This window comes from Chiroxiphia lanceolata, chromosome 28 (genome assembly GCF_009829145.1).
Source record: "Chiroxiphia lanceolata isolate bChiLan1 chromosome 28, bChiLan1.pri, whole genome shotgun sequence".
Taxonomy (NCBI): Eukaryota; Metazoa; Chordata; class Aves; order Passeriformes; family Pipridae; genus Chiroxiphia; species Chiroxiphia lanceolata.
Window position 1 is genome coordinate 3,427,882 of NC_045664.1, and position 24,181 is coordinate 3,452,062.

The 24,181-nt window shown below is 65.4% G+C and overlaps 3 protein-coding genes across 11 annotated transcripts in view; all 3 read right to left on the bottom strand.

Annotated features, from left to right (window-relative positions):
* Positions 1-1,597: 1,597 nt before the first annotated feature.
* Positions 1,598-8,223, bottom strand: PDLIM2 (PDZ and LIM domain 2). Of its 4 annotated transcripts, none has more exons than XM_032712536.1 (9): positions 8,190-8,223; positions 6,634-6,740; positions 6,070-6,221; positions 5,447-5,680; positions 5,325-5,370; positions 3,410-3,561; positions 2,972-3,148; positions 2,786-2,891; positions 1,598-2,172 (listed from the first exon to the last, which is right to left on the bottom strand). In XM_032712536.1, the coding sequence occupies exons 2-9, from the start codon at positions 6,724-6,726 to the stop codon at positions 1,744-1,746; spliced, it is 1,389 nt and encodes a 462-aa protein (XP_032568427.1). In that variant the 5' UTR covers positions 6,727-6,740; positions 8,190-8,223; the 3' UTR covers positions 1,598-1,743. The 4 variants fall into 4 exon arrangements, with proteins under 4 accessions (XP_032568427.1, XP_032568428.1, XP_032568429.1 ...); XM_032712537.1 differs by lacking the exon at positions 8,190-8,223 and having other exon boundaries at positions 5,447-5,538; positions 5,611-5,680; positions 6,634-7,557; XM_032712539.1 differs by lacking the exon at positions 8,190-8,223 and having other exon boundaries at positions 1,913-2,172; positions 2,972-3,117; positions 5,447-5,538; positions 5,611-5,680; positions 6,634-7,557.
* Positions 8,224-8,758: 535 nt separating this feature from the next.
* SORBS3 (sorbin and SH3 domain containing 3) lies at positions 8,759-15,684 on the bottom strand. Its single transcript, XM_032712828.1, is given in 22 exon segments — positions 8,759-8,876; positions 8,971-9,077; positions 9,166-9,245; positions 9,331-9,738; positions 9,822-9,947; positions 10,026-10,140; positions 10,272-10,318; positions 10,408-10,487; positions 10,575-10,699; positions 11,974-12,029; positions 12,567-12,653; positions 12,758-12,793; positions 12,873-12,957; positions 13,097-13,211; positions 13,303-13,366; positions 13,440-13,663; positions 13,779-13,866; positions 13,976-14,125; positions 15,272-15,409; positions 15,412-15,456; positions 15,459-15,553; positions 15,556-15,684. Coding segments are annotated over 22 exon segments (2,421 nt in total). The 5' UTR covers positions 15,644-15,684; the 3' UTR covers positions 8,759-8,814.
* A 2,387-nt stretch (positions 15,685-18,071) lies between these two features.
* The window catches only part of PPP3CC (protein phosphatase 3 catalytic subunit gamma), a 36,954-nt gene continuing 30,844 nt past the window's right edge, over positions 18,072-24,181 (bottom strand). For 2 of the 6 annotated variants that reach the window (XM_032712603.1, XM_032712602.1), the window contains 3 exons: positions 23,247-23,276; positions 19,240-21,792; positions 18,072-19,155 (listed from right to left, as the gene is read on the bottom strand). In XM_032712603.1, the coding sequence (XP_032568494.1) occupies positions 21,617-21,792; positions 23,247-23,276 (206 nt within the window). In that variant the 3' untranslated portion in view covers positions 18,072-19,155; positions 19,240-21,616. Of the gene's footprint in view, positions 19,156-19,239; positions 21,793-23,203; positions 23,277-24,181 lie in introns of all 6 variants that reach the window. The other 4 variants (XM_032712601.1, XM_032712600.1, XM_032712605.1 and 1 more) reach the window with 2 other exon arrangements.

A 24,181-nucleotide genomic window follows, 5' to 3' on the forward strand; every position in this document is an offset into this window, starting at 1 on the left:
GGGCACATAGAGATGGGCCCTGGGTTTTGGGGACCCCCACACCGCTCAGTGAGCTCTGGGTGCAGGAACAGGCCCGTCAGCCTAAACATGGGAAGGGAAAAACCTGAATTCCCAGCACAGCCAGTACCCTTGGCCCCTCCCAGCAAGGAGGGGGATGAAAGCGAGGGGTCCAGGGACCCCCTTCAGCACAGAGAGCACGAACTGGGGGGTGCCAAGGGACCCCCAGCTTCCCTCTGCAGCACCAACAGCACTGACTGGGGGGTGCCAGGGACCCCCAGCTTCCCTCTGCAGCACAGACACCCCAAACCAGGGATCCCTGAGGATCCCTTCCAGTAGGAACTTCACAGGCTGGAGACACCAGAGCTCCCCCCAGCTGCCGGGGGAGGGTCCCCCCCTGGCCCCGGGGGCCACCGACTCACCGCCGTCATGGAGCGGCTCCACGCTGAAGGCTCCGCGCCGGCGCAGCATCCCTGGGAACAGGGAGAGACTGGGAATGGGGTACGAGGGAGGGAACCGAGATCCTGGAGCCGGACAGGGAGTGCCGGGAACAGGGCAGAGAAAAACCGGGAATGGGGAAGCGGGTGCGGGAGCCGGGCAGGGAGCACTGGGAACCAGGAGCCGGGCAGAGGAGAAACAGGAACCGGGAGCCGGGCAGGGAGCAGCGGGCTCGTCCTCCGCCGCTTTATGGGGCAGGGCTGGGGGGCGGCACAGCCCTGGGGCGGGGCGGGGGTGGGGGGGCCGCCCCCTGCCCGGGCAACCCCTTTGCCCCCAGCCCCACCTGTGCTACCCCAGCAGGGCTCAAAGCGTTTATTCCTCTTTTTTTTTTATCCCGCGTGCCGAGGACGGGAGAGGGGTAGGATCATCATCATCCTCCTCCTCCCTCCCTGAGGGTCCTAGAGAGTCATGGAATGGTTTGGGTGCGAAGCGACCTTAAAGACCATCCAGTCCCACCCCCTGCCACGGGCAGGGACACCTTCCACCAGCCCAGGTTGCTCCAACCCGGCCTTGGACACTCCCAGGGATGGGGCAGCCACAGCAGCTCTGGGATGTTTAATCGGGAATTCCACGGTGAGAGCTCCATGGACATGCCCGGGGGCACACGGGGGGCTGTGGTGCACCCCAAACAGACCCCAGTGAGACCCCAGGAAAGAGGGTAGAGGGCTCCTGGCTGTTCCCAGGACAGGGGAAGGAGCTGGTTCCCTCCCAGGCGAATCCCAGATAACAGCAAAGCCCATCTCGGTGCAAACAGGCCCGGAGGGTGGGGAGCAGAGATAAGAGCCCACCTGGGCCCCTGCAGGACAAAGGGCTCTGCCAATAGCCCCCAATAAACCCCTGACATCTCCCAGGGACACCGGGAGCAGGGAGGGGACATCCAGCCCCGCGGGGAGCCCTGACCTTCCCGGGAGCACCACAAGGCCAGCTGGGATGTCACTGGAGAGCCTGGGATGAGCCACGGAGCCTTGCCCAGCCCTGGACCCACACCCTGGGTGCAGGCAGGAGGGCTGGGGTGTCTGGGGTCCCTGCCTGCACCCTGGGATTTGGGGGGAGACCCACCTTGCCCCTGCCCTGGGGCCCCAGCACAGAGCAGACACGGGAGTGGAGCAAATATATATTATATTTATATATAATCTGGTTTAATACCTTGTTGCAGTCAGTGTACAAGCGGTGTCAGCCCTCCTCTGGCACCCAAGTGCTCAAGCATCCCTGTGACCACCCCCCCCCCAAAGTCCCCCCTCCCCAGTGTCACCCCCGTGTCCCCCACTGCTGCAGCCCAAGCTGAGAACTAACCCAGCTCATCACACAGACCCTCATGTGGGTGAAGGTGGGTGGCTGCAGTGCATCCCTCCCCAAAAATCCCGGCCATCCCGAGCCTGGTGGTGCCCTCAGCCCCCCTACAACACCCCCTACCCCAGTGGGGCTGTGGGGGCGAGGGGCTGACCCCGGGACACGGGGGGGGGGGGGGATCCTGTGGCTCAGGAGTGGGGGGACACGGGCGGGGGGGACACGGGCGCCCCCGGGGGGCCCTGGTAGCGCAGGCGGGCGTGTTTCTCGCAGAACAGCTCGTCGCCCACCCAGAAGTGGCCCCTCATCTTGAGGTTGAGGCCGCAGTCGGCGCAGCTGTAGCAGGACGGGTGCCGGTACCGCCCGTCCTGGATCCGCACCGCCTGCGTGCTGGGGGGACCCCGGGAGGGGGGGTCAGCGGGGTCCGTGTCCCCCCGGGTCCCCTCCCACCCCACCGCGGCCCCGGAGCGGTGGCAGGGCGGGGCTCTGCCCAGGGATTCCGTCCCCGCTTGCATCCCAGAGTCACCCCCGGTTGTTCCCTGCTTGGAGCAGTGACAGGGATGGGTCCTGCCCTGGGACCTCCCTGCCCCGGGATGCCCCCAGCCCCACTCCTGCCCCAGGATCAGCCCCATTTTATCCCTGACAGGAGTAATGACAGGGATAGATCCTGCCCCAGGACCACCCAAGCCCCCAGCCCCGCTCACAGCCCAAGATCAGCCCCATTTTATCCCTGACAGGAGCAATGACAGATCCTGCCCCAGGACCTCCCCCAGCCTCACTCACAGCCCAGGATCAGCCCCGCTTTGGCCCTGTGGGAGCGACGGCAGGGACAGATCCTGCCCCGGGGTCCGCCCAGCCCCAAGACCAGCCCCTTTTTGGCTTTGCCAGGAGGGACGGCAGGCACAGACCCTGCCCCGGGACCCCCCCTCGGCCCGTTTTTGGCTTTGCCAGGAGGGACGGCAGGCACGGACCCTGCCCCGGGACACCCCCCGGCCCCACTCACGCGATGCTGCTCCCGCACTTCTCGCAGACGTGCAGCTTCTGGACCCCGGCCACGGGTTTGCGGGCGCTGGACGAGAGCCGGCTGGGGAAGGGGGCTGTGGGACCACCTGCGGGGGGGGAAAAAGGGGCCATCAGGGTCCTGCCGCCCCCCTGCCGGACCCCCCGCCTCCCCCCGCGCCCCCGTCACCTCCTCCCTCGTCCTCCAGCGCCTCCTGGAGCAGGCGGAAGGTGCTGGATTGCCGCGGGGCCGCCCGCAGCTCCCGGTTCTCCTGCAGCATCTTGTAGACCTCCGAGTCCTCCTCCAAGCGCCTCATGGCCGGCTCCGAGCCCTGGCTGTGGGACGGCACCCCGAGGGGGGAGATGTCTTGGGGGAGGGGGGTTTGACAGCACCCAAATTCCGGGATCCACCCTCTGCACCCCCACCACCACCCGCCTGCCACCTGATCCCTCCCCCCCGGGAGCTGCCCCGGCCTGCCCGGCCCTGCCGCGGCCCCACCTGCCTCGCAGGTGAGTTAACCCTTTCCACGGGCTCCCTCGGCACCCGTGGGTGCCAAATCACCACGCCAGGGTGGGGTTGGGGGCTTCCCTGTGTCCTGTCCCCCCCCTCCCCAGCCCCGTTCCGTACCTGTTGCAGGTGTTGGGAGAGAGGGAAGGGCGACGCTCCCTGGGCGTCTCCCAGGGGTTTTGGGGGGCTTCAAACCCCGGTGAGGGTGGGCAGGGGGGTGGAGGCAGGATGGATCCCTGGCAGCTGTTCTGGCGGGTCAGGATTCCTCGCTCCTGGCGGGGGGAGAGAGGTGATGGGAGGGCACAAGGGGTCAGGCTGGGGTGGACCCCAAACAGCCTGAGCACCCTGGCAGGGTGCCCACAGACCTTCTCTCTCACCACGGGGCCCCTGAAGGCTCTTGGACCAGGCCCAGAGGGGCTTTTCTCGAGCCCTTGTCTCTGGAGGACGCAGGGATGCTCCGTGGGGCAGCTGCTTCTCCTCCCCGAGCCTGGCTGGGGTCAGCAGGACCCCCAGGGGGGCCAGGGCAGCACCCCCACCCCATAACCCCTGCGCCTGCGCCCGTCCCCTCCCCACCATCTGCTCCTGCTTAGCGGGCCCGGCGAGGCAGGAAAGAGGAACCCTGGATAAGTGGAAGCTGATGTTCCCGGGAGCGGCCGCCACGCAGATGGGAACCCCAGGGGGACCCTGGGACGGGGACAGGGACCCCCCCTCCACCCAGATCCATGGAGAGGGAGAGGGAAACAGCCCCGGGGTTCTGTGGGGTCACGAGGAGATGAGGGACGAGCTAAAATTAGGCACGGGAGGAGCCGGGCGCCTTGGCCTTGTCCCCGCCAGGATCCAGCGCCAACCCACCCTGGGATGGGGGGAAGATCGGGATCCACGGGCAGCCCTTCCCCCCGGCTCCCCTTTGAGCATCCTCACACCCATGGTGGGGGGCTCCGGGCAGGAAGGGACACTCAGGGACAGGGAGGGACCCTCCGGGGCAGGGAGGGACCCTCCGGGGCCAAAGCAAACACGGAGCTGGGGAGGAAGGAGGGAGCAGGCAGCCGGAGGAGCCAAGGGGCGGCCGGGGCTGCGGCCAGAGGCAGCCGGGAAGGGCCGCGCTCCGGGACCACGGCGCTTCCCAATTTGGGCTTGGAAAACAAGAAAAAGAGAAAGCAGGGAGGGGAGCAGAGGAGGGAGACGCCAAGCCCGGAGCCAGCGGCTGCCCGCGGGGATGGACGGGGCGGCCACGGGCATCCTGCGGCTGATCCGGGGGGTGGAGGGTGGAGGAGGAGTCATCATCCAGCCCCCGGGCATCCCGGCCCCGCTCCCGGGGCATCCCAGCGGGCCGGGGGTGCGCCGGGCCGTGGGTCCCTGCCCGGCCAACACCCCAGTGCCCCGGGCTGGCGGGAGTGGGGCTGGGCCTCCCCAAACTGGTTTGGCCTCCCCAGGCTGGCGCCGCTGCCAAGAGGAGCAAAACATCCCTGGGCAGGTGCCGGTGCCCGCGGGTCTGGGGGTGCTGCCAGGGCAGCGGGGAGGGGGCACCAGAGGGGAGGGGGCACCGGCTGTGCCAGAGGGAGAGCAGGGCTGGGCAGTGATGTGGCCAGGGGGCTGCAAAGGGGGGTGGTTTGGGGGCTCAAGAGGGGATGATTTGGGGCTCAAAAGTGGGATGGTTTGGGTTTGCAAAGGGGGATGGTTTGGGGGTACAAAAGGGGTGATTTGGGGCTCAAAAGTGGGATGGTTTGGGGGCTCAAAGGGCAATGGTTTGGGGGTTCAAAGTGGGGTGCCTTGGGTTTGCAAAGGGGAGTGGGTTTGGGGGCTCAAAGGGCATGGCTTGGGTTTGCAAAGGGGAGTGGTTTTGGGGTCAAAGGGTGTTGATTTCAGGGCTCAAAGGGCATGGCTTGGGTGTGCAAGGAGGGTGGTTTGTGGGCTCAAAGGGAGGTGTTTGGGGGCTGAAAAGGGGGAAGGTTTAGTGCCACAAAAGCTGCTGGTTCACGGATGCCCCCCCAGCACCTCTACCTGCCCCCCTGCAGCCCCCCAGCTCCCCACTCACCTGGCAGAGGCCGGGACAGGCGAACTCCTCCTCCAGGGGTTGTGAGCTGTGGGGAGAGAATGGAGCCATCAGGGTTGTCCCTGGCCCTCCTCAGCCCCACACACAGCTGGGTCCAGCCTTACCTGGCACTGTGGGGCAGGCGGATGGGGGATGCCAGGCTGGGGTCGGGGGCTCTCAGGGCACCTTGGCTTTCATCCCGCGTCCGCGGCGTGTCCTGGGGAGGCGAGGGTGACACCAGCAGCTGCCACCAGCCCTGGGTGGGGGGACAGGGCGTGCTGGGGCTCACCTGGACACGTGTGGCCAACCTCTCCAGTGAGGCGTCCCCGTTGGTGTGGCTGGGAGGTGGCATCGGGGACCTGGGGACCAAGGGAGAGCAGGGAGGGTCTGGAATGTGCCCCAGGAGCGCTCAGCCCCTGCTCATGGCACGGCACAGCACGGCCTGACTGCTCCTCTCAGCCCCTCCAGAAGGTGGGGAGAGGCACCAACCGGGCCCCCAACTGGGACCAGTCAGCCAGGGAACGGCTGCCAGCACTGCCTGGCCTCGTTAGCACCTGACTCCTTAATTAGAGAGCCGGGCCAGGCTCCCGGGGGAGCGGGGGGATGGCACAGCCCCAGGAATCACCCAAGGGGAAAAACAGCCAGCACACACTTGGCTGGGGGACCCCAACCCACGTGTGGACACACCCCTGGGACCCAGCTCCAGCTCTATGGCTCGAGGCTGCCCACCCCCCCTCCCAGCACCCACCTCTCCACCTCCAGCCGGAGCTGCCCAGGGCTCTGCTTGATCTTGTTCTGGGCCTCCACGTGCAGCATCTCGGCCGTGCTCTCCCCGTTGATGGTGACAATGACATCCCCCGCCCGGAGATCACCCGTGGCCGCCTTCCCGTGCTCCGTCACCTCCATGGAGAAGAAGGGGGACGTGGGGACAGCCTCAGTGAGCCCCCCCACACACACACGCACCCCCCACGTGCAGCCCTTGCGCCAAGGTCCGCGTCAACCCCTGAATCCCGGTGGCTCCCACCCTCTGGAATCCCCATGGCCTGGACAAGAACAGCAGCAGATCCTCTGTCAGGGTGGGAGCACGGCCCTGGAAACAACACCCGGAAGCTTGGCACGGCCCTGCCCAGCCCGGGGGTGGCACGGGGCCCCCGCGCCGCCGTCGCCCGCCGTGGGCCGTTCCCACGGAGCGGGATCCCCCAAGGACAAGCAAACAGGATCCTCTCCCCAGAGCAGCCCAGCACAGCACCTGCCCGGCAGCCTTCCCCCGGCCCGGGGGGCACGTGGTGGTGGTGGCTGGGGGGGGTCCTACCTTGGAGACAGTGATGGGCTTCCCGAAATCTCGTCCCCCGGAGATGCGGAAGCCCCACGGGGCCGGGCCGGGCAGGGTCACGGTCACTGGCATGGCAGCGGGTGGCTCTGGGCGGGCAGGAGGGCACTGTCAGTGATCCCAGGCACCCAGGCAGAGGGGACACCCCTCCTCTCACCCACAGCCCACCCAACGGGAGCCTCCCTGCCCCAGCTGCACCCCGAGTAGGGGGTGATGGAAACCGGCAGCGCTTTCCTTCCGGGGAGGGGACCCGCGTCCCCGCGGGGTGTCAGCAGCCACTGCTGCTTCCTCTTGCTGCCCCAAGGCTGGTGGCTTCCTCCCCCCGGAGCGCGGGGGTCCCAGGCAGCCGTTGGCGCAGCTGAGGCAGCCAAGGTCGTTCCCAGGGGCTGGAGCGAGGCGGGGAATCAGCGACGCCTTGGCAGCAAGGCCAATCCCGCAGGGTGGCAGGGCCAAGCCAGTGGGGTTTGGAGGGGAGGATGTGGTGATCCTGCTGCTCACCACGGGGGGGTCTGGCACCCGGCAAGGACCACCACCCCGAGTCCTTCATCCTGCAGCCAATCCAGACCAGTAAAGGGTGCTGAGTATCCCCCGGGGGTGTCCCATGGCACCCCGGGGAGAGCAGCAGCTCCTGGTTTCGAGGGGATGGGTGGGAATGTGCAGCCCCGTCCCCTAAATCCCCACCAGATCCCATCCCATCCCGCCACAGCCTGGCCGAGCTCCGCAGAGCCCGGGGAGAGCTGGATATCCCGTCTGCAACCGGGCATCTCATCCGGAACCGGGCACCTCATCCACAGCCGCCGGGAAGGCATGTTAAAAATCCCAAGCGCACAAAGAGGGGCTTGAGAGGCTGCCCGGAAGAATTTCCTGGGCTGGGCTTCGAGTGCCGGGAGGAAACCCCAAACCCAAACCCCCCTCCCCATGCCCGGCCCTGCTCAGCATCCCTGGGCAGCGAGGGCTGCCGGCCTGGGGACCCCTACACCCGGCTGGGCACCAGCCCCAGACCCCCGAAGGGTCCTGCACCTCTTCTCCAGCCCCTGCACCCCTCCTTCATGTCCCGCACCCCTTCTCCATCCCCTGCTCCCCTCCTCTGTCCCCCGCTCCCCTCTCGGTCCCCCGCACCCCACCTGTGCCCCCGCTCCCTCCCGGCTCTGTCCCCGCCGCACAGCGACGTCTTTGTGCCCGCGGCGACTGTCGGTGCCGCCTGGCACCCGCGGGGCGAGCGGCGGGGACGGGCGATGCCAGAGGTGGCGCGGGGACGTGGGGCTCTGGGGACGTGGGGACACAGGGACGTGGCGATTTGGGCTATGGGGACACTGGGATTTGGGGGACGTGAACACCTGGGGACGTGGGGGGACAGGCGGCCCGCAGCCCCCCTCCCCTGCGCGGCGGAGCAGCATCCGCGGGACCCCCGGGCACCGCGACCCCCGAAGGAAGGGCACCCCCGACAATCGCAGCGGGCGCTCGCCGGTCCCCCCGCACCCCGCGGTGCCCCCCAAGCCCCCCGTGCCCCCCGCACCGCCGGTACCCCCCGCACTCACCGGGGCGGCCGAGCCGGGCGGCCCCGCGGGGCTGCGGAGCCGAGCGCGGCCCCGGGACGGCGCCGCCTCCTCGGGAGGAGCCGGGCCGGGCCGGGCCGGGGCGGGCTGCGGGCACGGCCCCCCCGCCCCGACGGGGCGCACGGCGGTGGCTGGTCCCGCCCCGGCACCGCCCGTGGGCGTGGGGGGATCCCCGCGGCCCCCACGCGGCGTCCTGTGGGACCCCCCCCGCCCCGCCCGCCCCTCCCGAATCCCGGCACGCCCCGACTCGGGCTGAGCTGAGCTTTAATGATGGACGGGAAGCAAAGGCGACTCCCGGACGCCGACCCACATCCCGGGTCGCGGCCGTCATGGTCAAGCCCGGCGCCGGCGGACCCCCGGGGCGACCCCCGGGGCGGCGGGCACCGGGCAGCGGTGAGGAGGGGGCGTGTTAAGGCACTGGGGTGGGGGAGACCCCCCGCGCCGGGGGGATTTGTCCCTGTTAGAGGCAGCCCCATAGGGGCGGGAGGGAGCTGGAGGCGCTTCATCCCCGCGGAGGGGACACTGCGGGGACACGGCGTGGCCGAGGCGGGGCAGCGGGGGGCGGCCCCCCGGCCCCAGCCCTCTCGTCCCCCGCCGCGGCCGCGGGTCACACCGGCGCCACGTAATTCCCGGGGAAAGTGCCGAATTTCTGCGTCCTCCTGGACACGCCTGCAGGGCGGGGGGACAAAGGCACGGGGAGGCGGTGAGGGGTCGCGGCGGCACCTCGTCCCTCCTCCCTGCCCCCGTCCCGGTGGGCACGCACCCACGAACCAGCCGTCGTCGCACTGCTGCATGACGTCCACGCGGTCCCCCTCCAGCAGCTCCAGCTCGTCGGCGTTTTGGGGCCGGTACTGGTAGAGCGCCCGGTACCTGCGAGACACGGCGTGTCCAGAGCCCACCCCCTCAGCACGGGGAGGGGGGGACACGGCGCTGCGGGGACGCTCCTGGCCCTACTTACGGGGTCCACCGGATTTCGGAGCCGTTGTAGGACGGGGCGGGCTCGGGGCGGGCGCTGGTGGGTACCCCCGGGGTCGCATGCTGCGGGGGCAGAGAGAGGGTGGGTGCAGCATTCAGGGTGTCACCCAGGGCGGGGGGCAGGATGCCAGGGCGGGGGGGCACTCACCTGCTCGGGGGCCCAGGCTGGACACCGGGGCTCCTGGTATTGGTGGGCGGCCGCAGGCTGGGGGGGGTTGGCAGAGGCCAGCGAGGGGCTGGGGGTGCCAGCGTGGGGCAGCTTCGGGGAGGCGGGGAAGGCGACGCCGAGGTGCCCACCCGTGACCCCGGGACGCAGCTCGGCCGCCCGGGGGGAGCCGGTGGGGTTCTGAGGGACGCGGGGAGCAGGCGAGCGCTGCAGGGACGGGGACATGGCGGGGGTGGGCGAGGGGGGGATGTCCTCGGCGGTGGCCTTGACCCGCGGCTCCTTCAGCACCTGGACGTAGGTGGCGGGGAAGATGCCCTGGCGGCTGGTGCCCGAGATCCGCCCCTCGTACCAGTTCTCGTCCACCCGGCGCACGAGGCAGATCCGCTCGCCCTGCAGCAGGGAGGAGAGGTGGGGTCAGTGTGGGATGGCCGGGAAACGGGCCCTGAGTGGCACGGGGGAGGCAGGGTGGGCACCTTGCGGAAGGAGAGCTCGACGTGCAGCTCCCCTCGGAAGTTGTAGAGCGCCAGCGCCTCGCCGTGCTCCAGCACCTGGATGGTGGGCGCCTTGATGGGCTTGGGCACCTCCGTGGGGGGCAGGATCTGGGTGGGACATGGGGGTGAGGGGCAATGCCAGGCTCCCCCAGCCCCGCTGCCCCCCCTCCATCCCCCTGGGCTCACCTCCACGTAGTTGGAGGGGAAGATGCCCACGCGGCCGTGGTGCTCGCCCTCCAGCCAGTTCCTGTCCACCTCCTTGTGGATGTAGACGATGTCCCCCTTCTGCAGCGTCAGCTCCCTGCAGGGGACAGTGCTCACACCTGTCTGGGGGGGGCACTGACCCCTCCCCAGCCCAGCTGGCAGGGCCACCCCACATCCTGGGGCTTGGGGGGACCCCAGGAGTGACCCCCCAGCAGCACCAGCGCTTACTTGGGAGACTCGGCTTGGAAGTTGAACTTGAGGCGAGCAGCTTTCATCTGGGGAGGGAGAGGAGTGGTTACAGGGAGACACCCCCCCATCCCAGCCACCCCAAACCCCACAGGGGATGGGCCCATCCCGGCCTCACCTTCTTCTCCTCCCTCCTGACGGTCTCGGCGGGATCTCCCAGGTCGGGCAGGCTGGGGAGGGTCCCTGGCCTGAGGGTGTCTGCAAAGAGAGGGGTGTCACCAGCTGGTGGGGGCATGGGGTGCCCCACGGCTTGGGGAGGGTCCGGGGGGGCTCAGGGGGGCTCACCTCTGCCGGGGGCTGCACGGCTCCGGTCACTGGCCAGCCCCAGGACACCCCGCTCCATGCCGGGGCTGGCGGGGGAGCGCTGGGTGCCGGGGGGGCTCCGCAGTGGGTGGGGTGACAGGGGGCTCCTGTGGGGTCACAGGGGCTCAGGGCTCACACCCAGCCCTGCTGCCATGAACCCTCCCTGCCCCAACCCTGCTGTCCTTGGGGGGGCAGGACCCCTGAGTCCCACGGACCAGGATGTCAGGGACATCCAGGACCTGTGTGTCCCATGGATCAGGACCCCTGGGTCCCATGGATGAGAACATCAGGGTCCCCCAGGACCCCTGTATCCCATGGATCAGGACCTCTGGGTCACGTGGACCAGGATGCCAGGGTATCCTAGGAACAGGATCCCTGAGTTCCATGGACCAGAACCCAAAACAGAGGTACCAGGATACCCAAGTCCCCCAGGAGCAGGATCCTTGGGTCCCCAAAAACCAGGACGCTTGAGTCCCCCATGACCAGGATCCCTGAGTTCCACGGACCAGAACCCCTGGGTACCCCAATACCAGGACTCTGGGGTCCCCCAGGACCAGGACACTGAGGTGTCCTGTGTGCATCCCTCCAGGATCCCATCTCAGAGGCAGCCAAGCGGGACAGGTCCAAAGTTTTCCGGCAGTGCCAGCGGCACGTCCCTGCTGGTGCCGAGCAGGAAGCGCCGAGCAGGCGAGCGCCGGGGAGGGCGGCCTGGCTAATGGATAACCCCACTGCGGGGGGCACTTAAAGAGCCCCAGATGCCCCCTCCAGGCCAGAGGAGGGGTTGGGGAGCTGGCAGCCACTCCCCCTGTGCGCCCCTGGGGGTTAAGGCAGGTCCTACAAGAAGTGGAGCTGCTGTTTGTTTGTTTTCCTCCCGCTGCCGGGGCTGAGACGGCTCCGTGGGGACACCCCCGGGGTGCCCAGCACGTCTCAGGGTACCGACCCCACCCGGGGGTGCCCCGGCACCCTCCGGCACAGCTGTCCCCTCCCTGTGCCCGTGGGGACGCGGGGACACGGCGGTGGGAATCCGGCCGCCGTCACCTCCCCTGGGACGGAGCCAAACGCCGGGACACGGCGTCCCGGGGACGGGGGAAAGGGTCAGCCCCACTCCGGCCCCGTCCCACCCACCGGGCAGCCGGCCCGGCGCCGGGGCCCCCACCCGTGCCGGGGTGTGGGGGGGACGAGGGGACCAGCGCTGCCACGGGGGGTCCGTGGGGATCCACGGGAATCCCAAGGGGGATGTCCGGAGGCTCCCACCCCGCCGCGACGCTGGAGGGACAGCCCGCTGGCCACCCCCGGAGTGGGGTCCTGCCCCCCGCCTCGAGTGGGGTCCGGGCAGGGGGATTTGGGGGGTCCGGGGCGCGGGAGCAGCCGCGGAACTCACCGAGCAGCCGGGGAGGCCGGAGCAGGGGAGCGAGCGGTGGGAGCAGCCGCCGGGCTCTGCCGGGAGGAGCGGGAGGGGGTGGGAGAGAAAAATTAATCATCCAGGAGGCCGAGTCTCGGCGGGAAGCGAAGGAGTCCAGCCCGGCTGCGCCAATAACCGCCGGACAGACGGACGGGCTGGGTCCTAGAGTCCCACGGCTCGGGGCCGCCGAGGAGCCGTGCGTGGAACCAGATGTGCACGGGTCCAGATGTGCGTGGGGCCGGACGGGCGGGCACTGAGTTGTGCACACACCCAGCTGGGCGTGCGTTCATCCAGATGTGCAGGCACCCAGCTGTGCATTCACGCAGTCATGCAGGGATGCTCCCAGCCATGCATGCATCCAGATGTGCAAGAGTCCGGCCATGCACACACCCAGCCATGCATGCATCCAGATGTGCACACATCCAGCCCTGCGTCTGACCACCAGCCTTGCACAAAGGCTGTGTCCACAGCTGGATATGCCCACAGCTGGATGTGCCCACAGCTAGATGGATGCACACCCCATCAGCCCTGCTGGGGGGGACAAGGGGCAGCTGACAGGGGGTCTGGGGTACCTGGCGGGGGGTCCGGTGTGTCTCCATGTTCCTCATGTCCTTGTCCAGCTCCTCGCTGAGCTGCTCCAGCTCCTGCTCCAGCAGCACCTGCACGGGCAGGATGGGGCTGTGGCGGGCCAGGCTGGCACTGCCCGTGGCCACCAAGACCCCCACTGCCACCCCCAGCCCCCTGCCCGCCACCACCACCTCACCTCGATGGACTGGGCCCTCCGTGCCGCTGCCGGGGGCTGGAAAGGGCAAGGGGCCAGTTAGGTGTGTGCCCACCACGGTGCCCACCGAAATCCCTCCCTGCCAGGACCTCCCTACCTGCTCCAGCGGCGAGAATTTCCCCGGTTCATAGTCAAAAATGCTGCCGGGCTCCGTGGTGGCACCGGTGGCACCCCAGCGCATCCTGAGGGGAGGAGGGAGGGGCTCAGCCCCTGCAGCCCCCCCACCCCACGGGCACCCTATGCCACACTCACCCACATCCCTGTGGCACACTCACCCACATCCCTGTGGCACACTCACCCACATCCCTGTGCCACACTCACCAGTCCATCCCGTTGGGCATCCCGGGGGGCTCAGCCGGTGCCGAGCCCCTCCTGCGCGGTTTGGGGGGCGATGGAGGTGCTGTGGCAGGGCAGGGATGGGTGTCCCAGTCAGGCTCTGAGGACGGAGGGGGTGAGCAGGGTGCCACGCTGTGCCACGCTGTGCCATGCAGTGCCACGCTCTGCCACGCCTGCACACCTGGGCTCACCTGGCAGCTTGCGGTGGATCTGCCGGAACATGCTGCGGTACCAGTCCCGGGGGCTGTCGACGCTCTGCGGGGACACGTTGGGGTGGTGGTGAGGGGGCAACAGGGGGGTGCCAGCCCGGCCCTGTGCCCCAACTCACCGAGCGGGAGGCGATGGGCATCCCCGTCTCATCCACGGGCCCGATGCCATCGTACTTCACCCAGCGCCGCTCCCGCCGCTTGCTGTCCTTGGTCCAGGTGGCCGACCAGCCCGGGGGGCACGGGCGGGTGGGGGCAGCCCTGGGGGTGGGCGTGGGGTCGGCGGGCACCGGGGTGTTGGGGGCTTTCACCTCCTTGGCCGGCCAGGTCTGGTACCACTCGTTCACTGGGGACAATGCGGGCGTCACTCAGGAGGGGCATCGCTCAGGGGGGGCATCGCTCGGGGGGGCATCGCTGGGGGGAGCCCGTGGGGGTGTCCTTGGGGGTGCTCAGGGCCGTACCTGAGTTCTTGGGCTCCGAGCTCTTGGGCTCCGGGTCGTGGAAGTGGAAGTTGAGGGTGTTGGAGCCGCGGTGGCGGATGACGGGCACCTGTGGCACAAGGAGGGGCTGGGGCGGGAGGGGGGGGGGCAAAGGGGGGGATACAGGGGTGCAGCCCCCCCAAAATCCCCCGTGTGCAGCAGCCCCCGGCCCCACTCACCCGTGTCACCGTGTGCTGGGGGGGCTGCTGCAGGGGTGGGTGGAAGGAGGGGACGTCCTGGACACCCAGAGCCTGGTTGGTGCCTGAGGGCAGGAGCCGACCTGCCATGGCCAGGGGGTGCTGGGGTGGTGCCCCAGGGCTGCCCGTGTCCTGTGAGGAAAGCGGCTTTGCTCATGAGGGGGGCCCATGTCCCTGTTCTTTTGGACACCCCCAGGCTTGGCTGGACAGCTGGCAGCTCCATCCCAGCTCCATCCCCGCGGCCGGGAGGGTGACAACCACCACAGTGGGGTGACAACCACGGTGGCACCGTCCCCAGCTCAGGGAGTCTCACAGTGCCACGGGAAGCATCTGTTCCTTGTTGGAACCAGCCCTGGCAGGGCTCCCCAGCGTGTTCTCCATGCGGATCCAGACCCCTTCCCTCCCCTGTCCCCACCCCGGCTCTTCAGGGATAGATCCAGCCCGGCTTTCTCTTCGGGGAGAACACGCCCGGAGCGGGTCGGGGCGATGGCTGTGCCGTGTTCCCATCACCTTGGCATCCCGGCGCGGTGCCCTCCCGCCCGGGCACGTGGCGGCAGCAGCGTCGCCCGCCCGGGAGAGCTGCCAGGGCCGGGAAACACGACAGGGCAGAAATATTTCCCCCGCCCTGCAGCGCAAACAGGGAGGGAGAGGGGACGGAGAGGGACGAGGCGTCCGGAACGCGCAGCCGGGCCCCGGCACCGCCCGCCGGGAGGGCAGTGCAGTGACTCACCACGGCACGGGACGGGACGGGATGGGGGGCAGCTGGGGGGGCCGGGACCCCCGGAGCGGCTCCTGGCACCGGGATGGCTCCGGGGGCGAGCACAGCCCCGGGACGGGACGAGTCACCTGTGCCCTGGCTCGTCCCCATATCAGTCATGGCCCCAGCGCTCACAGGTGCCCACCACGGTCAGACCCCCCCTCAAACAGCTTGGGGGGCTGCCGGGGGGGTGCCAGCCCGGCACGGTGCCCTGTGCGTGTGGGACCCTCAGATCGGGCTGGGGACCCCTCATCAGCTCCTTGCTCCCCGCACCGCCGGTGTCCTCGCAGCCCCAAGGGTGTAATTAATGTTAATCACCCCCCTCCCCAGAGGGAAACAGGTGCTGGGAATTATGTGCCCCAGGGGACAGAAAGTGGGGTGCAGACTCACACCCCCCAGGGCACCCCGACAACCTCCACCCCATTCCCAGCGCAGCTCGCACACGGGGCTCGGCCCCATCCTGCCCCAAAACCCGGCCCCGGGGGTCCCCTCCTCGCCGGCCCCCCCCAGCCAGCTCTTACCTCCTGGGTGGTGCCTGCGGGGACCCCCGGGGAGCGCCGGGGTTTTGGGGAGCCCCGGGGCGAGCGGGACGGAGCTGCGAGAGGCAGGGAAGAGAAATCCGCGGCACGAACTTTGCCGGGAGAAGGAGCTGGGAAGGGGGGGGGTGCTCAGCGCATCGCGGGGGGCTGGCAGGGACGGCCCCCCCCCCCCTTCCGAGCATCCCCCGGGTGGGTCAGGAGCCACCGTCCTCCCCGGCGTTGGGTCCCCGTGTGCCCCGACCCCCCCCGGGGTGCGCTGCTCCGTCCCCCCCGAGCGGGGCCGGCCCATTCAGAGTTTCCAGTGACATTTCCAGGGATGAGATCCAGGGAATGGAGCCAGGAGGCTGAACTCATCCCACGCCCCGCGCACGCGTTCCCGCGCACCCGGCCCCCCGCTTACGAAACGGGGGCGAGCCCGGCGCCGCCGGCCCCCCGCCGAGAGGGAGATGGGAATTAGGGGGGATTTCTGGGAGAGGATGGGGAGGGAGGTGCTGGGTGGAGGTCAGGACTGAGGTGAGGGGTGGGGTCTGTGCTCCCGTGGCCTCCTAAGCCCCCCAGTGATAGCAGAGCCCCCATCCCCACTGTCACCCACTTCCACATGGGTGACCATCCCCTCCAGGTCCCTCTGGGCACTGGAGATCCCCTTGAAACGCTCCCATGCCCTGCTCTGTGGGTGCTCTGTATCCCACCTCACCCCTGCTGGCATCACCAGCCCCCCTCTGAGATAGAGACAGGGATCTGGGGGGGAATTTTGGGAGAGGACGGGGAGGGAAGTGCTGGCTGGAGGTCAGGACAGAGGTGGGGAGTGGGGTCTGTGCTCCTGTGGCCCCCCAACCCCCGGGATGGGGGATATGGTGGGAGCAAAGTCCCCATCCTCACTGCCCCTCGTTTTCCCTCGGGTGTTCCTCCACCCGCTCCATCCCTCCATCCCTAAGGAATGTGGGCACTGAGGACCCCGTGTAACACCCCCGTGCCCCGCTCTGTGGGTGCCCCACATCCCACTCACCCCCTCCGGCAGCGCCTGCACCCACCACTCACCCTCTGGTCACTTCCTGCTCCCCCAGAACTGCTGACACCCCCGGAACGGGGCCGCCCCGGCCCTTCCTCTGTCCCGTGAGGTCCCACGTGAGCTCCCGGGGGGATGGTGGCTTCGCTGCCACTCCTCGGTCCCCACCAAGCACCCGTCCCCTGCCGCTGGGGGTGAGGGGCACGATGGCAGGAGCCCTGTCTGGCTGCAATGCTGCTCCTGGGGGACACCGGGGACATCAGGGACACGGGGGACACAGGGGACAGGGGCGGGTGTCCTCCCCACTGCCACAGCCCTGGGGGACACAGCTCCCACCATGGGAATGCCATGGGAACGGGGCAGCTCCCTGGTGCCAGCTGGCGACACCGCGGGGAGGACGCGGGTTGGGGACAGGGGCTGATCCCGATGGAAAAACTCGGGGTGACAAAGGCAGGGAGGGCAACAGGGCTGGGGCGAAGCCGGGGGCACCCACGGGGAGGGTTAACCCCGCGAGGGGACCCCAGAGCCCATCCCTGCTGCCGGGGGGTGACCATCCCCCCCGTGTCACCTCCAGGTCCCCTCCAGCCCACCAAGTGACATCTCCGGAGGTCGCAGCCCCCCAGCCGCCGCAGCCCACCCCCGGGGTGCCAACGACCCCCTCCCGAGCTCCGGTTCACCTCCTCACCTCCTCACCTCCTCGTCCCCGTGGCCGGCGAGGAGCCTCCAGCGCCGGCCCTGCCTCGGTCCCTCCCTCCCCGCGGCTCCGGCACCAGCCTCCGCTCGCAGATAAATATTTAACGCGCAGCCCGGGCCGGGATTAACAAAGGGCGAGTGTTTCCTGTTTGCTCAGCGCGGCGATGCCAGCCGGGAGCGCGCGGCCGGCCCCGGGGATGCTCCCGGGGATGCTCCCGTGCCCAGGGATGTGCCGGGCAGCGGCCGGAGCCCCCCCCGTGCCGAGCCCGCGGTCTGGGGGTGATGCCGGGTGCGGGGCAGGGTGCCGGTGGCCCCCCCAAGTTGGGTGGGAACACCCAGGAAAAGGGTGGGAGAGCCGGAGCATCCTTTCCCGGTCACGCCCTGGATGCATCCGGAGGCTGGGGAGAGGGAATTCCGTCAGGAGAACAGGTGGGGAACAGGGAGCACGTGGTGAGCTGGGCTCGAGGCCGAACTCCCGCGGGAAAAGGTGCTGGGATTGGTGTAATTCACTGGAGTCCTCCAGTACTGATCCTGAGTGTCGTGGGAGAGGGATGGATCCCAGATGTGGCAGCCACAGCTGGGAACATCAGCTTCCCAAGCAGGGAAGGAGCTGGGATGGCCAGAGGAGCCACCTCCTGTCCCAGGCCCAGGATGGGGATCCCCAGGCAGGAGCCAGCCTAGTGTGGGAGCCGTGACCCACCCGGATGGATCCCAGAGCCCAGAGCTGCTCCCCGAAATCCCTGGGTGTGGAGGGAGCACCTCCCAAAAGCGCTGAGGAAGGAGCCGGGTGTGAAACAAGAGCTGGCACATCCCCTCCTCTTCCTCCTGGCAGTGGCAGGAGGGTTATTTACCCAGGGAAGGACGAGGAGCAGGAGCTGAGAGCTCTCCAAACCCACCCTGGAGCCGCCACTCCGCGTGTGCCGACGTGCCAGAGGCTGGGAGACGCCGTCTGGGCACTGCCCCAACCCTGGAGAGGCTGGAAAAGCCTCCAAATCCTTCCTCCTGGAAGCACCCATGGGGTGCTCAGCACCCCAGGAGAAACACCCCCTTCCCACCCCCCAAAAAAACCACAGTGGAGCCCAGTGACTGTGTCAATTTTTATCTTTTTTTTTCTTTTTTTTTTCCTCCTTAAAGATGACTCCGATTTACATCGAGACAGTTCTAACAAATTCATTCCTTGTTTCACAAAAAAAAAAAAAAAAAGAAATTATATTAAATAATTTCTGCCAATAAATAACATTTTCACCATTTTTTTTTCTCCTTTCAACAGAACTAAAAAATAAAAATAAAATAAAATAAAAGCAAGAAATAAAAATTAAAAATTAAAAAGGAGGCAGTCTCCAGGCAACGGGCGTATGATCCTTCAGCATTGAGAACCCCAAAATCACCATCACTGCACCCCCTGTGGGGCTTAAGGTCCTCCCTGGCCGAGGTTTGTGGGATCTGCATCCCACCCCAGCTCACCTGGCCAGGTGGGATCTGTGCCAGAGGCAGCCAGAGAGGTTCTCCCAATCCCAAAAATAAAATTAAGCCTGAACTCAACCCACCACCCGCCCCGTTGCCGACTCCCCTCCTTGGACATGCACCTTGCTAGAACATGCAAAAAAACCCAGGCTGTGGGGACGTGGGGGCTTCCCTGGATTTGGGGGCTCCCCCGGGGAGGTGGGGGCTCCCCCAAGGCCGGTGGGCTTCCCAGAATCCCGGTTGTCCAAGCTCCAGGTGGCAGCCGGGGAGGGGAAGGGAGGGGCAGGAGCTCTGAGATGAGGGGTCTTGGGATGTGCACAGCTCTGAGGGGCCGAGTTTGGGGGGAAAGGGGAGGAGGAACGGGGGAATTTGGGGGGTTTTGGGGATTGTTTTTTGGTTTGCCGTGGTGGGGAAGTCAGGGCAGGGAATTCTGCTCTGAGGCTGTCATCACCCTGTACCCCAAAAGAGGGGAGGGGGGATCTTGGTGCTGGGGCAGGGAAAGCTCTGTGTTCCCACCGGGATGCCAGCACGGACAGGGGTTGTTAATTGAGGGGGTAATTAGCACCCAGAACCCCATCGCTGCTCCTCACCCCCTCGGGAACTGGTTTTAAAGGGAAGAGGGGACTTGGAAGTGTGGCATCCACATGTGCCAGCTGCCACACGGCTCCTGGGACAGGGAGGGGAACATCCAGCCCTTGGCCACCTTCTCCAGGGTTTGGACAACCAACATTCAGCCCTTGGCCACCTTCTCCAGGGCTTGGACAACCAACATCCAGCCCTTGGCCACCTTCTCCAGGGCCAGGACACTGGGAAGCTGCAGCCCCACGAGCCCCAGGGATGGAGGGGTGGCTCTGGATCCCCCGATCCACAAAGCACAAGGTCCACAGGGATTTTAGGGAGGGGGAACTGGTGATGCCAGAGCAGGAGAAGAGGGTTGGGGAGACAAACTGCCAGCAAAGCAAACCCCCCCTCCGCGATGGGCCGGGCCCTGCTGACCCATCCCCTGTGCGGGGAGGGGGTGCCAAGCCCGGGGGGTCCCGCGGGGCTCCCATCCCAAAAAATCTCCCGACTAAAACCTGCTGCTTGGGTGAGATCCCAGCCTGGGTCAGCACAACACGCCCGAACATGCACGGGCAGCACCGGGCACGGTCTGTGCTCTCGGATACCACACACGGGGCTCACGGCGATCAAAGGAGGCCCTTAAAGAACAAAGAATACTCACAGACAAAGGCAATTTGGCCCCAGGCCTCGGACGGGGGGGGGGTGGGGGGAGGGAAGCTCGCTCCAAACACCTCTCTTTTTGCACTTTTTGCAAAGCGGTGGGCGTGTAAAAAAAAACAGGAGGGGGGGGGGAAGAAAAAAAGAGGGAAAAGTGGAGGCATGTGACTTGTGGAAACCCAGTGGTTCGCTCACAGAATCCTAAGGAGCCGCCGTGGAATTAAGTGAGGTGTGATCCTAAGACACAGCCTGAAAGCTTCCTGCAAAGTTGCTGTTTTCCTCTGGCGCTGGAATCACAAAGGGGAGACAGCAAGATCCAGAGAAAGTGTTGGCAAAGATCCCTTGGGAGAGGCTCGAGCATGGGAAAAGGTGGGGAAGAAGGGAAAGCTGGCCAGGGGTTTGCTTCCTTGGCTCCGGGCAACGGAGGCGGCTCACGCGGCACCGGGAAGGGAAGCGACCAGTGGGAATCTCACAAAACCCTTTTCCAAAGGAAAAAGGAACACATCTACGCTCCAAAATCCCCAGCACCACACAGGGGGTGTCCCCTGGGAGCCCCTGGAGATCCCTCTCCAGCACTGCACAAGCACCCTTCCAAAAATTCCCACTGGATCCGCCCGGTTCTATCTCCCAGCCTCCTGCCAAACCTGCCTCCCCTCCCTGCAGCCGAGGGAGGTGCTTCCAAAACTGGGGGGGTGCCTTGAAACCAGCACCAAGCCACATCTCCCAGAAACCAGCAGCATCCCCACACATCTTATCCCCAATTCTTTTCCAGCTGCTGGGAAAGGCTGAGGTGCCCACGGCTCCTTTGGAGTCAGAGGAATAGCCACTGGCTGACAGTGGGTGATGCCCCAAGTCAACTACAGCGAGTGGAAGACCCCCCAAAACACACCCTGGGGGACAGGGAGGTGACACTGAGGGGGCTCCACCCCAAACTGACCAGCAAGGGCCGATTCCAGAGCCAGGAACAGGGAATGTGCCGCGGGCTCAGCAGCCTGTGGTGGTGGGACAACAGGGGGTCTGTTATTCCCCAGGTTATAAATCACCCCCTTTTCCTTTAAAATTCACGCCTGGCAGCTTTCCCAGAGATCATCAGACAGCAGAGATAATTCCTCTGCTCTGAATCAGAGCGATTCCCAAGGGAATTCTGCTGCACGGGCAGCAAAGTGGCTGCTCCGAGTCGGGGAAGAGCCACAACAAGGGGCAGCGCTTCCCCCACCTGCCTTCCCCTAATTTTTGTTTGGGATTCCACTGGAATAAAGCTGAATTCCTGAAGGAAAAGGTGCTGTGACTGGTGTTAACACCCTGGAGTCCTTCAGAGCTAATCCTGGCTGTCACCTTGGAAAAGGGATGGATCTCAACAACGTGCCTTCCAGGGAATTGGTTGCTAAAGCAGCAGCTGCAGGTAGGCGAGGACTTGAAAGCAACAGGAAAATCTGGGAAGAAAACAGGTGTGAAAAGGGAAACCAACCCAACCCTGTCCTGAAGGGAAGGACCTGCTTTGGAAAGCTCAGGCCAACTCCGAATTGTCCCAAAGCCAACGACCCAAGTTGCCTGGTTTGACTGATTTTTTTTTTGTTTCTTTTAATCCCCCCCCCTCCACCTCCACAGAGGTTTGGCCTCTCAGGGAGGGGCAGCTGGACAGCACAACATTCCCGGGATGCACTAGCAGTTGGATTGGTTTCTAAATTAAAAAAAAAAAAAGAAAAAAAAAAAAAAAAAAGATGGACTCCTTTTATATATATTGAACATAAATTAAAAAAAAAAAATAATTACAAAATGGTCGCCCTTCTTTTTACAGAACGGATGCGAACTTGGGACTTATGGACGTGCCTCCGGGTGACGTTGGTTTCAACCCCCCCTCGCCCCCAGCCCACCCCCGATAATAAATAAATAAAATTCCTTAAGTTTTGGATCCTTCAGCGGCGCGGGTTCGGGCGCTCGGAGCGTTACTGGGATTTCTTCCCCGTGCCGTTCTTGTCCGCAGAGTTCGAGGTTACCAAGTTCACGGGCCCGTCCGAGTGCAGCGAATCCTTGCGCGGCGGCATCCGCTCGTTGATCCGGTCCAGCCCCCGCGCCTCCTCGAAGCTGCGGATCTTGTGCTGCGGGGAGAATCCACGGATGGCTGCGGGGAGAAGGGATGAGGGAGGGCAGGGTGTTAGTGCCGGGCCGGGGATTGGCGGGGAGGAGCCCTCCGAGCACACGCCAGACACGAACGGGACAGTCAGCGGGACAGAGAGCACCTGTGTGGACGCAGCGCCTTGTCTGGATTGGGGATGCACGGGGATGTTCCTGGTGGCGGTTTGGGGGTTGGAATTTGGGATTCAACTGCGGTGACTCGCTCTGCTCCCTCAGAGCTGCTCTTTTCATGGAGTCATGGAATGGTTTGGGTTGGGAGGGACCTTAAAATCACCCAGTTCCACCCCTGTCACAGGCAGGGATACCTTCCACTAGCCCAGGTTGCTCCAACCTGGCCTTGGACACTCCCAAGGATGGGGCAGCCACAGCTTCTCCAGGAATTCCATCCCAGCCCCTCCCCACCCTCCCAGGGAAGAATTCCTTCCCAACATCCCACCTGCCCTTTCCTAATTCATTCATTCATGGCTAGGCTTCGCGAACGAAGATTTAGGAAGGCTCTATCCACATTTGTTACAGCCTTTCCTAATACAGCAAGAGGAATTTGAAGAACCAGACAAGTGCTCGCTGTCCCCAGAGAGTGAAATCTCAGGAAAGGTTCAAAGCTGAACAACACAACACTGAAAAAAATAACAACAACACTAAAAAAAAAAAAAGCCAAACCAAACCGACAGAACAAAGACACCACCACAAGGCTCTGAACTCCAACACAAACCGCACACTGCAACACCAGGAGAGGGAACAGCTAATCCTTGGATCACAAAGGCAGAGCTCTTGCATGACCAGGAGACACACAGGCAGTTTTGGGAGGGATGGATCCCCCTCAGGGATTTCGTGTCCCTGTTCCATCACTGCGAGGCCGAGCACGTCCGTCCTCGCCGCGATGATCCGGCCCAAATGTGAAACTTCTTTGTGTTACACGTCATTTAAGGAAAAAGGGGGTCGTGCCAAATCCTTTCCAAGGACTTGGCTGCTTTACAAACAACTTCCCTTGGTAAGCAAAGTCTCCACGGAGCTGCGTGGCCCCCATTCAGCATCGAGGAAAACATCCTCGGGGATCTGCCATTTCCACACTCCACAGGGAGAAACCTGCTCTCCACCTCGGCCCAGAAGGCAGGAGGTTACATCAGCACCACAAAATCCTCTGTTTCCTAAAGGATTTTGACCGTGCTGGCAGCCTGAGAGATCAGACTGCAGGACCCCAACCACCAGAGCACGAACCGCCCTGAGCAACGACCTCGCTGAGGCTCAAACAGCCTCGAACCAAACCACTGGGGATTTTTTTTTTCTTTTAACTCCCCAGCAGGGCCTTGTCCTTCCCCTGCTTCTGGTGATGCAAGAGTAAAAAAAAAAAAAGCTTCTGTAGGGCCGATAAAGCTGTTTGGGGTCAGCGCACGCACACACGGAGATGCTTTGGGGTCTCTCGGCGGGTTCTAGCCATACCTTCCCGTGCCTCTACCGCTTCTACTGTGGCTGCAATACAGAAGAACAGTGGCATGCAAAAATGAAGACAGGAAAAAAACAAAACAAAACAAAAAAAAAAAAAAAAAACAAACAAAAACAGAGTGACAGTGAGTGATCCGACATCATGGCTGCGACGACGCAGAGCCCACGCTCCCCCAGCCCCGGGGCTGCCAAACCACGGGCCAGAGGGAAGAGAAGAGGTGACAGCGGGTGGAGAGGAGGGTGGAAGGGGACTCCCTCGGGGTGCAGGGGGAGTCTCCCTTCCTCGCCACACAGATTTGATCCGATGGAAGGACAGAGAAGCAGAGAGAGGGCTGCCTGCTGCGTGTGCCCTGGGGAGGACGGGGATAACCTTGTAGATCTCACCCCCCTGCTCCCAGCTGGGTGCTCTGGCCGCCTCCAGGAGGTGAATTGTGTGGAATTCACCCGCTGCCCTCACGGCTGTGGGAGGGGAACGAGCCCGAGGGATGGGAAGATGTCTGGGAGCAGAGGGACAGCCTGTTTTCCAGGGAAGGACAAGCAGCAGTCACTGGGCTGCTCTGCTCCCGATGCCTTGAGTTATAGGAAAAAATAAGGCTGATGCTTCAAACCCAGTTTGGCTTCAGCTCCACCTCCTAAAAGTGTTACCAAGCAACGAGGCACCACCGAGCTGAGCAAGGTCCCCTTTCCTAAATCTGCTGCAGCAACGGGCCAAGTTTTGGCAGGCCCTGCCTCAACATCTGGGAGGAGGCCCTTCCTTAGAACAGATTCTCTGGTTTTCAGCCTCAAAACACCACTTTGGCCCCAGCACAAAGGCCACACGGTCCTTGGGAGACCACGGGGGAAGGATGGAGCTGTGGTTGAACAGCTTTGCCCCGGATTTGGTGACTTCATTCCATTGATTTTGCTAAGCCGTGCTGTGGAAAGCTGGGGGG